Source organism: Apis dorsata, unplaced genomic scaffold (assembly GCF_000469605.1).
Source record: "Apis dorsata unplaced genomic scaffold, Apis dorsata 1.3 scaffold_92, whole genome shotgun sequence".
NCBI lineage: Eukaryota > Metazoa > Arthropoda > Insecta > Hymenoptera > Apidae > Apis > Apis dorsata.
In genome coordinates, this window is record NW_006263390.1 from 548,647 (window position 1) to 561,135 (window position 12,489).

Here is a 12,489-nt window from a genome sequence, read left to right on the forward strand (position 1 = left end):
AAAATACTTATTAATCAAATTAAAATTTCTGATATATAAAATTATTTTAACACTAATATTATAATCATAAAAATCTCTATTTTTTTATATTTTTTTTTTGCAAAGTACTTATTAATTAAATGAAAATATTTATTTAAAAATATTTAAAATAATATCTTGTTCACGTACTTAAAAAATATTTTGACTTAGTTTATTTATATTAAAGTGATGTTAAATTTACAAATTTTGGTGTACCATTACTTAGACGTTTAGATCCCTCCCATATGAGAATTGTGAAATCTTCTGTTACAGCATAAAAATGATGTTGATCTAAAGCCCATGCTATTGCAATTATTGCTCCGTATCCTCTCATACCATTTATAATTTCTCTGACTAATTTTAAATTCCAGCTACTCCATAATCTTATTACACCATTATCTAATCCTGTTGCAATAACATTCACAGAAACTCCTTCTGGTGCATTGCTATAACAAATAGCTGTTATTTTTGTTTTTGATAAAATTGATCCAACTGCTCTTGCATTTATTGTAAATACTTTCAATTCGGATTCACTGGAAGACGTATTTTCACTTATGTTAGGAACTTCATAGGTAACTGCTATGTCTCCAAGAGTTTCGCTAATCGATAATAAACGAATAGGATAATTTTGATCACAGAATATCGATCTTATATATGTTAAACTACAAAAAGAAAAATAACAAAATAACTTTAAATGTATAATATATTTTTATTTATTTATTTATTTATTTACCTATTTAAATCCCAAATAACGATAACACCAATTGCATCACCTGTTACAGCGATACTAAATGCTCGAGATAAAGATATTGTTGTTATTCTACTTCGATGAGCTAGCAAAATCGATGCTGGCGTTGAATTAAAATCAATCTTGCTTATTATAACTGTGTATGTGTGCACGGTTATTCTACCAGATAAATGACCTATCCATAATTGTCCACAATCTGGTGCTGATCCTAAAATTGTAATCTAAAAAAATAAAAAGAAAAAAATGTTATTGACAATTATTATATAAAAAAGAATTTAAAAATATTAATTCATCTATTTACTGGATCGAGACCCGAAGATTTGATTAATGGTCTTGGTGGTTGTTCTTTTTTATATTTTAATCTTGCAATTCCATCTGTACCATTCCATGATACTAAAGCGGCCGCCAATACAGATGTCCCGCTTAACATATTTGTACCTAGAAATATTATTATATATGTATATATAATCTGATTCTAAAAATAATTATTAAATAATTAATAATTATTAAAGTTTGAAATTATATATATATATATATACCTTTTTCTTTTGTGTAAGCAAGTAATAAAGTTGTATAACTTGGTAATCCAAAAACATCACCAGTAATTAAAGGAACTAAAGATGCTAAAGGTGCTCTATGTTTATGTTTCCAACATAAAACTGGTTCATTTCCAGGAGCACCGACATAATTTCCCCATTTTATACCATCTACACCATCAATCACTTGCGGTAATGAACTATGAACTACTGTATTTCCAAGATTCTGAATTGGTAAAGGATGTGCAACTCTAAATAATTGCGCAGGTGTCTGACCATAAGTTCGTACCATCGTTTCCCATGCTTGACGTTCTAAAGGATCAGCTATTTGTTCAACATTGAATCCATAATAAGTCTAAAAATATAAATTCCTATATTCAAATTATATTCCTATATTTATTTATATAAATATTGTTTTCAACATACCGCAGGATGAAAAACATTTATAGCTTCCACCGCAGGTCTACCAGTTTGTCTAAATCCAAATACCAAATCGATCCAATAAGGTAAAACTTCTCTGACAAGATCTGCTTCTAGTGCTGCTCTATGAGCAAGAATAAAAAGTCGTGCATCACCTCCACACCATTTCGGTAATTCAACGTCTCCTACTCGATTACCATTTTGTCGAATCCCAAAATTAAATCCTTTAATAACAAGTTTTTTGTTGAATTAATTTAAATATCATATTTAAATTTGAAACATATTTAATTATTTATATTACCTTCAGAATTCAATAAAAATTCAGGCAAATAGAAAAATTCAGGAATTAATTCTTTTACATCTGTTGTTGAATCGCAACTAGTTAATCTCCATGTGGTAGCCAAAGCATGAAATGTTCGATCAGGAATGTCAAAATTGTCATCTTCAAATATAAAAATTAAAAAAATTAAGTCTCAATATTAATATATTATTAATATATATATATTTATGAAAAAAGTTTACCTTGATAACATAAGAACATGCTAGTAAATGGTGGTAATCGTACTAAAAAGTGGAGTACTGTTCCAGAATTACTATAATGTGATCCATAATGAAATGGTTCTTGATTCAATGCAATTAAATTTAAACCTTCTGATAAGGCTTGCTTAAGATACTATAAAATAATAAATAAAATAGAAATATATTTAATAAAAATAATATTTTAATAAAAATAAATCATTCTTACGTTATAGTTATTTATATAATGTTGTTCATTCTTTTTATCTTGCACAGCCATAGGACGTTTAAAATTTCTGAAAGAACATATCATTTTCGTTATTATTTTCCTAATTGCATTATTATTTTTTATTGTAATACTTACCGATAAATTTTTAGATTATTTAAATCAATTTTTTCGCTTATATAATCTGCTAATACAAATGGAAATACAGGATACTGCATTAAATCATTATATGAACGACCAGCTAATTTATTTAGACAAGTAATATATTCCCAATTTGTCAATGCTCCACTTCTCCATAGTGAAATAGATTCACTTAAATCATCACCTGGTATTCGTCTCGGTAAATTACAAGTAGATAACTCCATTACAAATTCATCTCTTTCCTATAAATTGAATATATCGTTATAAATTATGCAATATATATTTTCACAGTAATGAATATACCTTTGAAGAATTAAATGCTAATAAATAAGTTCTTCCAGTAATAAGAAATATTTCAATAGCTCTTTCTTGCAATTGATATCTTCTCTTATGCAATTCTCGAATGTCCTCGAGACGCCAAGCTGTTCCACCCACCATAGCTAAATCCAAACCACCTAAAGCTATCTATAATTATAATATATCTAATTAATCATATAATAATAAAAAATAGAATGAAAATAATTGATAATAAATAAAATATATGAAAAAGTTAGAAACTTCGTACATCAGTGTGTAACAAAACATCAGGATTATCAGGAATAAAATAAAGACACGTTTCACCAATGAGAACTTCACCAGCTAATTCAGCTCTAGGTGTAACTACTTTTGCTTGAGACATTTTACGTATTCTCTCGCTAGTATGCAATCGCTCAATTAATGCTGTAGCATTTGCATCTTGTCGATTAGTCGTAAATAAATAAGATAAAGGTGCTTCAACTCCCACTGTATCTATATATTAAAATAAAAAATGAAATGAATAAATATGAAAATAAATAAAATTGAATAAAAATAATTAATAAAAGAATAATACCAAACCTAGTTTATCTTGATATTCATTTAAGAAAAATCTTCGATCAATATTTAAATGACATCGTTGTAATCGTATTCTAACTCTGGCAGGACCTTCTGTAGGATCCAATTCCCAACTTTTTGGATAACTATTTGAAAAGAACCAAGGTGCTCTTTCATGAGTCAAACGTCTTGCTAAATCTCTCCATTTAGCAATTGCTTGAGCTTCCATTGTTCTTGAATGTTTCAGTCTTTCCATTAATACTTTACGTTCTCGATTTTGTTCTTCTACAACTGTACGCGTTATAGCCATTGCACTTTCTGTTAGTTGTTTGGCAAGTACATCAAACCTATTGGCAATTCTAGTAAAAAAAAATTATTTTATAAAATGGAATATACAACTATATTATATCCCATATTATATTCACTTTTTATTTACCTTTGAATTGCAGGTAGATTATTATCAATCCATATATCTCGATCTCTCATTAGTTCTCTTCTAAGCAAAGTTAATTCTTCATTCCATATTCCAGGACTAGCTTCTATACCTTTTGCCAAATCCCATATATTCAAAGCTTCTTTTAATTCTACACATATTCTAGCGTCAGCACTAGGCATTTCGTCTCGTCGTTGTAAAAGATCCCAAAAAAATACAGTAAATTTTTGTTCTACCTAATATAAATAATATATTAAAAATAATTATTAATTATTAAAAAATTAAATTCAAATGTATAAAAAAAAAATATCGAGAAGCTCTCACTTGTGGATGAACTTCGAGAAGAGAAGATAGAATTTCTCGAGTTTTTGGTTCTTCCATTAATGATCTGACAGCAAAAATCCTAGTATTATTACTTTGGTGTGGTCCAAGTAACCATACCATTATTTTAGCTGTATATTTTCTTAAAACATGTCTAGTTGACCATCCACTGCTCCAATGATTTCTCTTTTGTAGTGGATTACAAAAACCATGTAATAGAATTGATAATAATCTTTTAGTTAATTGTAACTCGTTTCCAGAAGGTGATTCATCGGCTGCCGTTATAAATTCGACAGCACGCGTAAGAATAATACGAAATCGTTCGAGTAATTCTCCTTTGCTTGGTTCACGGGTAGTTATAACAGAAGGTATATGCAAACTCGTATAACTAGATGATTGAGAACCATCACTTTGATTACTAGATGTTGTGAAAACTGAAAAAATATACTAATAAAATAATGAAACTTACATAAATCTCATCTTCATATTACTATTTGTAGTATAAATATTACCTGAAGTTATATGGGAAGCTGAGGCCAAATATGATGCAGTACTACGTAATCGAAAACTTGATTGATTTGAAACTTTTGCTGTAAGCACATCAAGTTCTCCATCAAAAAGTGCTACTTGTGCATCTCTCACAATTGACACACATGTTCTGTTTTTAATGCAATGAGATCTTTCTTTCAATTCCATATGGTTCAATATTAAATGCAAATCTAAAATAGCCTGCATTTGATGATTTCCTGGAGATTCCAAAAGTTTTGTAGCAATAGTAACAAGAAGTACATGAATATCTCGATAAAGGGATGTAGAACCACTTTTATGAGCACTTCCTACTAATGCTTGTACTAAAGATTCAATTAAACCTTGTTCTAAAAGCGATCTCAGAGCAGTGGGATTCTAAAATAAAATCTTGATTAATATGATTAATATTATTTAATAAGTGAAATAGAATTATAATGTCATTATAATACCTTTGCAATTATATCAGTGATAAATGATATTATTGGTTTGGCTATATTTGATTCAGTAACTGTTGTTTTAGCTATTATAGCCAGTAATGGAGGCATTGCAGCCAGAGTTGGGCCTCGCAAAGCTAAATTTTCTAAAGCAATTATTAATGATTCATTTCCAGGATATAATGCTATTTGGTTTGCTAAATGTATAAAATATTTTTGTTTTATAAATTTGTTGACTTCTTCATCACTAGCACGTTGTAAATATGTTTGAACGAGCTATAAAAATTATTTACATAATATTATAGTAATGGCATAAAAATAAAATTTGATTTCTTTTTAAATTTTTTTTAAATTTTTTTCTATATGTACCTTAATTAACGCGGTACGAACTCTAGTATCCGGATTATTAGCCAATACAAGTAAAAGTTCAGCTCTTAAAACATGTTTTAAAACCGATCCAACTTGACTGTCAGGTAAAACTCTAACTGCATCACGGAGTAATAATAAAAGTCCTTCGCAAACTAGACCTTGACAAGCTTTTTTTTCGTCAGTCCATATCGATTGCCTTTCCTAAGAAAAGAAAAAAATATCAAAGTTTATAATAAATTATAATTAATAAAGTTAATTTTATACTTACATTACCAACAGGATTAGATCCATCACTAGCTGCGATTCCTGAATCCTCTCCAGCACTAGTATCCTGAGAAAGTCCATTTCGATGTTCTTTTCTTTTAGACATTCTATTTTTTTGAATCTGTAAAAATAATATCTATTGATTCTTAACTTTTATTATTTGTATCATTTTTAAATTATTCAATGACTAAATATTCACCTGTGAATTTGTTAAACCTTTATTCAATTTATTGTTTTCAAAAGTCTTTATAGATTCATCTGAAGAACTAGAAGTTATTGTAGAGGCAATATTCACAACTTTCTTTTCCCCTATAGGAGGTAATAAAAAATATATATTGTGTCTCGAGTGTGTAATATAAGTTTCGGATGCTTGATGAACCAGAATTAAATAATCAGTAATAGCTACTAAATGAGCAAATTCTGGAGGTGCTCCCATAAGTGCCCTAATTAATTCAACCACTGCAGTTCCGGTTGAGGAATCAAGCGTAGCACCCAAATCTTCATACATAAAATGTTCCTATAATAAAAATTAAATATCTTTATAAATTCCTTATATATATTATAATATTATAAAGCATAATATTTGCAAAAAATATAAAATTACCTTGCATAATGTTAAAATAGTATCAACGACTCCAATCCTATTTAATTGAGATGCATTAAACTCACGTTGTGAATGTTGATCTTTTAATAATAATAACAATGCCTGCAATAGCAAGTTTAATGTATCATGTTTGGCCCATATTCTCCACGCGGTCAATGCACCTTTGATCAATTCGGGATCCGTGATGACAGCTTCGCAATTTTGTGAGACCAAATGATTGCCGCTGCCGATATCTTTTATTAAGATCGAACTATCACAAGCTGCATCTAACATTGCTTTCAGAATATGTCTACCTGCGTGACATCGTGATGATTCTAAAATGCGTAAGATTAAGGATGTTCCACCTTCTGATCGATACTGATTTAAAAATTCGGAATCATTTCGTATTAAATGTAGAATTATTGAAAGAGCTAATGCTTGTTCTTCTTCTTTAGAGTTTAATTCAACTACCTATACGCAGTAAATTCATTTAATAACGATTATAAACAATTGTAATTTTCAATGATAAACGTACTTACTCTTGCGAACAAATATAAAAATACAGGTATACCGCCTATTAAAATGGCAGCAGGTACAAGACCTCGATATTGTTGACATTCTAACCGAGCGGAAAGTATCGGGGCCACAGATAAAGGTGGTTGCTGTGACACTCTATGTTCCGGTGCAGAAACAACCCTAAAACCAGGTTGACCAGGAAATAGATTTCTTACCACAGCTGAAAATAAAGATGTAATTTATACAGATAAAAGACACTAAATATATTAATAACGTTAATAAATACGTTAATAAAATTTATACAAGTTAATAATAATAAACTTACCAGCTGGATTTGCGATAGCCTGAGGATATAAATGAACTATGTTAGGATTTTGGGCCTCGTAATTAAGAAGTAAATTATCTTGCAATTCACCCAAATGTGAATTTGTAGCATCCATAACTGAATCCCAATCAATTTTGGCCTCTGATACTTTAGTTTCAACAGCGTGTCTTAAATACGTTCCGCCATACGATTTCCTTCGACTTGTATCAAATTTTCCTCCTTCTATGTTAATTATTAAACATAAATATTTACTATATTTGTTCCAAAATAAAAATAACAATTCGAAATTATGATATTTACCAAATTTTATTTCTCGAATACCATCTAAAGCGCCAGATATAATTAATGATGTAAAATCTGGTTTATCTGTGCTTAAGATACATTCCGCAAGATTAGTGTAATTAGGTCCTAAACTTGCCAGATACAATGCTTTTTCTTTAGTAAATACTGGACACCTACAAATAAATTTTTAGCAATAAGTACACAAGGTGACAAGCAATTGATAATTTAATTATTATTTGATAAAAGTATACCTGAATACCATTAAGTTTCCAAGATACCAAGCACCGATAGTACTAGATCCAAGTTGTCCTAATAGAACACATGTAGTTCCAGGTTTTCTCACTAACAATCCATCAAATGGTAATTGCGCATTGATTTCTCTCCAGCCGTCTACCCAAAGCACAACCTGGACCACCGCGCTATGTTTATTTAAAACCGTGTCTTTAAAATTCAATGCTAAATGATGCCATTGACCCGAAGGAAGCATACCAGTTACAGATGTTTCAGAGATAGTTCGATTCGTTTTGTCATCCGGTCGAGTTAATCGTAAAATTAACTTGTCTGGAATATAAAAGGAAAGAATTAAATACAATAATTATATCAGAAAAAAAAAAATAAAGAGGGAAAAAAAATTAAAAGATCAAATTACCTGATCTAAGATCCAACCATGTTTCAAGCACCAGAGACTCAAATCCGATGGACATCATATGAATAATCGATGTTGGTGTAGGAGGAGATGAGGAACCTGCTACGACTGATGTACCCAAGAAAAGATCAGACATCGAATGGTCTTTCCACGATAATTCGTGTAGAACATGCGTTGGATAAAAAAATAATAAACTTATTGCTAAATTTAATATAATTAATTGATAAACTTGTAACGATTTATTATAATCGAAATAAGATTTCGATAATTTGCAACGATAAATTTGAAATAGAAAGTATTAAAATGAATATATCCCTTTATTTATTAAGGAATATTAAACGATTTTACCAACCTTCGCGACTCCAATTGTCAGATAGAATACCCCAATCCGATAAACTTTCATTATCTGAATCGAGTAACGGTGAGGTACTAATCAATGTTCCTTTGCTACTAACAGGTAATCCTCTTTCAACCCTTAACCACATTGAAACAGAGCAACCATGTAACCAAACAGGCCAAGCTAATTCTGGGCCAATTGGTAAACACGTTGCATGTACAGACCATGGACTGCATATTCCCGATGTAAAATGCTTTTTTCGGAAATTATTTACGAGATTTTCTACTTTTTCCAAATTTTTATATTTTTCCGATTGAATTTTCGATAATATTATACTATCAGAGGATACAGGAAAAGATATGATGAAATTAGGTTGCGGGCGTGCAGCTAGAATTAGATGAAAAAGTGGTTCCAGCAACGATAGTAGCGGGGGCGTGTCAACTTTGAATAAAGATAAATACATGACTAGTTCCGTTGGCGAAATCGATTGTGTCGCTAACAAAGTAAACACTTCTAATACAGCATGTTGCAGATCTAAAATATTTTATTATGTAATATCATAAAAAAAGATAAAGATTTATATTAGAAAGGAAAGATAATTTATATTAAAAATACCTTGATATTCAGTATCTCTACTAGTAAATATATGTTTAAAGCCATGTAACATTTTTGTAATTACTCCTGCTCCCGCAAGAGCGGCACAACTCGAAGCACTTTCTCTACATGTGACTGCAACTTTTCTTAAGCCAGTAGTTATAATGGATGCTGTTTCAACATTCAAACCTCTGAAAAGAAGTCATCCATAATAATAATAATAATAATAATAATAATAATAATAATAATTTAATTACTCGTGTGTTAACTTATATCTCGTATGATCAAATACTTACTGCTCGCTGAAATGAATTAACAAATCAACTGCCAATAAACATAATGCTGGATGAGCATTTGCATGGCCTCTGGGTTCAATCACCGGTCCCAAGGAATTACTTCTTTTTACGGTATTACTCTGAAAGCTTTGCGCTGGTACTTCTACATCTGCTTCGTAACCATCATCAGCAGTCACGTATTCACCTGTACTACTATCATCGGCGGCACAATCTGGTATTGAGTCTAGTGTCATTGACGGTAACTATAACAAAAATCGATATCGAAAATAAATAAAGAAATCAATGAAAGGCGGAAAAAAAATGAAATAGAACGAAATTTACCCTAGGACGAGTATATTGAGGTACAGTCTCTTCTTGTGCTGGTTTTAACATAGAGACTTTCAATAATACCTCAACGATGATGGTTAATCCACGACCTAATTTAATTCCCGTGTTCATCAGAGCTTTTCCCAATTCCATAATTATGTCTCGATCACCTGTGTCGATCACAAACTATTTTATATGAAATAACCACTATTGAATGTATATACATATATATAAAATAATATTATTCGTGAAAAATTAAATTCACTGAGAACAGAAAGCGAAAGAAGTTCGCTTGTGTCAAGTATTCTCTAAACTGTTTTTATCCAAATAAATTCACATAGCTTATTGGGATTTTAATCCACAGATGTGCGCGGCGAAAAAGTACGTATGGACAGAAACGTATTCGGAATAAATATAATTCACGTTCGTTGTATGCATAAAAGTACTTACACAACGGGGATGTTAAACAACACGTGAGCAAAGCTTCGAAGAGTCTGTGAGCTGATTTGTTGATATCTAAAAGGGGAAAAAATCCTGTGTAAATGTAAATTTATCCTGACATTTTTTTTTTTTTTTTTACTATATCTGTTATTCAATCTGTCGTTATTACAAACGTACCCATGATACTATCCGTGGATATATGCACGGCTAGCATTATGAAAAGCTGGAAAGATTTTTGCGACACAGAGTGTGACGACAATTGAGCTCGAAATTTTGGACTGCAAAGAGCTACTCCAGCTGCGGCTCTCCACGCGACGCTAGCCTGATACAGATTCATTTTCTTGATCGCGCCTGTTCCCTGATCCTGGCACGATGTATCGATCTCGGCACTGTCACATACTTTTGGAACCCATGAAATCGTATCGGGCGATTTTCTCTCTGCAACCTGTTGTTTTTGGAACGTGCTCGATTCCTGCACTAAGATGGCGCTTGTCTCCTCGATATCTCGAAGATTTGATCGTGTCAACGTTTGTGCAACGTGTTTGCCATCGACGAGGGTATCCATAGAATTCGTGAAAACGGACAATAATTCAGTTGTTTCTGTCTCGAGTGAATTGAACAGAGATCGAACCGCGAATTTCTCCATATTGTCGAAAGAATCGGGTTCGGAAAGACTCGTCCTCCATATCTCCACAATGACGCTGATTTCTAATAAAGCGTAAACGTTCCTCGTGAAAGTCGTGTCGGACATCAAGATCAACGCTTCCTCCAATCCATTAATCTCGGTGAATGCCTCGCACATTTGCGCATTTATCATCAAGCAGGACATAGCACATAGACAAGATTGAATGAGAAACTTGGCGATCGTATTTTCTCGATCGGCTGTGTAATAGGTTTTAGCTTTCAAGAAGATTGGATAGAAAACTTTGACTAGTAATTCCCGCCTAATATGGAATTTGGAACACGGGCTAATTTTTAATAAGTGCGCCATTACGGTGTGGCACAATTTTGGATCGTCCGGTGTCAACAAATCTGTGTACATGTCCAAAAAATTCCAGGAATACGTCGAGGGCCTGTCACAGACGGCGCACACCTCTGTTTCTGCGTAACCACCAAGCTCTTTGAAAAAGATACGCTCTAAAAATGCGACGGCTGTGACATAAGTTGGCGGATCACGTTTCTTCAAAAGAGTGGCGATACTAATCATGAGTATGCTCGGTGGGAAACAGCAACATGTGCCTGCTGTGGTGAAAACTTTGATCAATCTAACTTGTAACTCGGTGACCAAAGGATGAGAGTGTTTGAGAAGATTAGCGAGTATCATAAAAAGGGAGGAGATGCAACATGCTTGTTTCATAACCGTACCGACGATCGGTTGAGAGTACGACGCCCCAAATATATCCGAATGGTGATAAATCTGAACGTTATCGATGCAAGATTTGTGTTTCCCTTTGTTGCAATTGGCCACATGACAGATATCGCGTCGCACGGATTTTAAACTACTCGTTAACGAGCCTATCATATCGATGATTTTTCGAGCACGCGTTACTGATCTCGACGGATCGACGCTCGGTAAATCAAGAATCGCAAAAATTGTCCTCTCCACCAGCCTCCCATCCTGGCTCTCGGTGAACAATTGAAACAATTCTAAAAAATCGGACAATTTCTCTGTCGTTGTGCCTTGTTGATGCAGCAAACAATAAAGAAACGTTATTACTCCGTATATGGTGGCGAAAATGAATTCTTGCAAGAGGGAGCCTTCTTCGGCCGAGAGCACGTTCACAGGTTTGCTGCAAGCATCCTCGAGCAATCTCAGAGTCATCGGCAACAAACCGTTGTGAATGACGGCGGTGGTCGGTTCGTTCGCCCTTAATACGCGTTCCAACGCTGTGAGCATTAGCCTTGCAGCGGAGGCTTTCAACATGGCGCACTCGGCCCCGGTCAACCTCCCGCCATCTATACCGAATTGAAGGGACCACAATGTGTCCAGTGCGAATTTTAGAACTTGTATGGCGGGTGTTTGCTCGGCCGGTGTATCGTGATCGCGCAATCCTTGAAGCAACTGAATGATCAACAGGCTCGTCTCGAAATTGCTGATCCTCGAGCCCAGAACATTCTCGATCCGCCCGTCCACGTAATCCTTCGGTGTTTTCTTCGCCGGCCTGGAGGGGAGTTCATAGAGCGGCGTTTGCCATTTTTGTTCCTCGTCGCTTCTTACGACCGAAGTGAAGTATTCGAAATCCATTGGATTCAGGCGTATCTTCAACGCGAGAGATCGAGACTGATCTACACCATCCGTCACGAATTCGGACTCGCTGCTTCCGCTCTCGGCCGTGTCGCGACGCGACTCGTACGAA

At 33.1% G+C, this 12,489-nt stretch overlaps 1 protein-coding gene across 1 annotated transcript in view; it reads right to left on the bottom strand.

The window, feature by feature from the left end:
* Positions 1 to 168: 168 nt before the first annotated feature.
* The window catches only part of LOC102678573 (lysosomal-trafficking regulator), a 16,320-nt gene continuing 3,999 nt past the window's right edge, over positions 169 to 12,489 (bottom strand). Inside the window, exons 5-35 of the mRNA XM_006611665.2 lie at positions 10,310 to 12,487; positions 10,142 to 10,207; positions 9,707 to 9,861; positions 9,386 to 9,627; positions 9,111 to 9,280; positions 8,511 to 9,029; positions 8,162 to 8,266; positions 7,764 to 8,073; positions 7,531 to 7,685; positions 7,231 to 7,452; positions 6,929 to 7,125; positions 6,411 to 6,860; positions 6,006 to 6,323; positions 5,811 to 5,927; positions 5,543 to 5,743; positions 5,189 to 5,449; positions 4,724 to 5,114; positions 4,215 to 4,645; positions 3,894 to 4,126; positions 3,482 to 3,816; positions 3,171 to 3,394; positions 2,909 to 3,070; positions 2,603 to 2,847; positions 2,468 to 2,534; positions 2,245 to 2,395; positions 2,024 to 2,164; positions 1,729 to 1,946; positions 1,306 to 1,657; positions 1,068 to 1,204; positions 752 to 987; positions 169 to 680 (exon numbers count right to left, since the gene is read on the bottom strand). Coding sequence (XP_006611728.1) covers positions 200 to 680; positions 752 to 987; positions 1,068 to 1,204; positions 1,306 to 1,657; positions 1,729 to 1,946; positions 2,024 to 2,164; positions 2,245 to 2,395; positions 2,468 to 2,534; positions 2,603 to 2,847; positions 2,909 to 3,070; positions 3,171 to 3,394; positions 3,482 to 3,816; positions 3,894 to 4,126; positions 4,215 to 4,645; positions 4,724 to 5,114; positions 5,189 to 5,449; positions 5,543 to 5,743; positions 5,811 to 5,927; positions 6,006 to 6,323; positions 6,411 to 6,860; positions 6,929 to 7,125; positions 7,231 to 7,452; positions 7,531 to 7,685; positions 7,764 to 8,073; positions 8,162 to 8,266; positions 8,511 to 9,029; positions 9,111 to 9,280; positions 9,386 to 9,627; positions 9,707 to 9,861; positions 10,142 to 10,207; positions 10,310 to 12,487 — 9,470 coding nt within the window. The 3' untranslated portion in view covers positions 169 to 199. The remainder of the gene's footprint in view (positions 681 to 751; positions 988 to 1,067; positions 1,205 to 1,305; positions 1,658 to 1,728; positions 1,947 to 2,023; positions 2,165 to 2,244; positions 2,396 to 2,467; positions 2,535 to 2,602; positions 2,848 to 2,908; positions 3,071 to 3,170; positions 3,395 to 3,481; positions 3,817 to 3,893; positions 4,127 to 4,214; positions 4,646 to 4,723; positions 5,115 to 5,188; positions 5,450 to 5,542; positions 5,744 to 5,810; positions 5,928 to 6,005; positions 6,324 to 6,410; positions 6,861 to 6,928; positions 7,126 to 7,230; positions 7,453 to 7,530; positions 7,686 to 7,763; positions 8,074 to 8,161; positions 8,267 to 8,510; positions 9,030 to 9,110; positions 9,281 to 9,385; positions 9,628 to 9,706; positions 9,862 to 10,141; positions 10,208 to 10,309; positions 12,488 to 12,489) is intronic.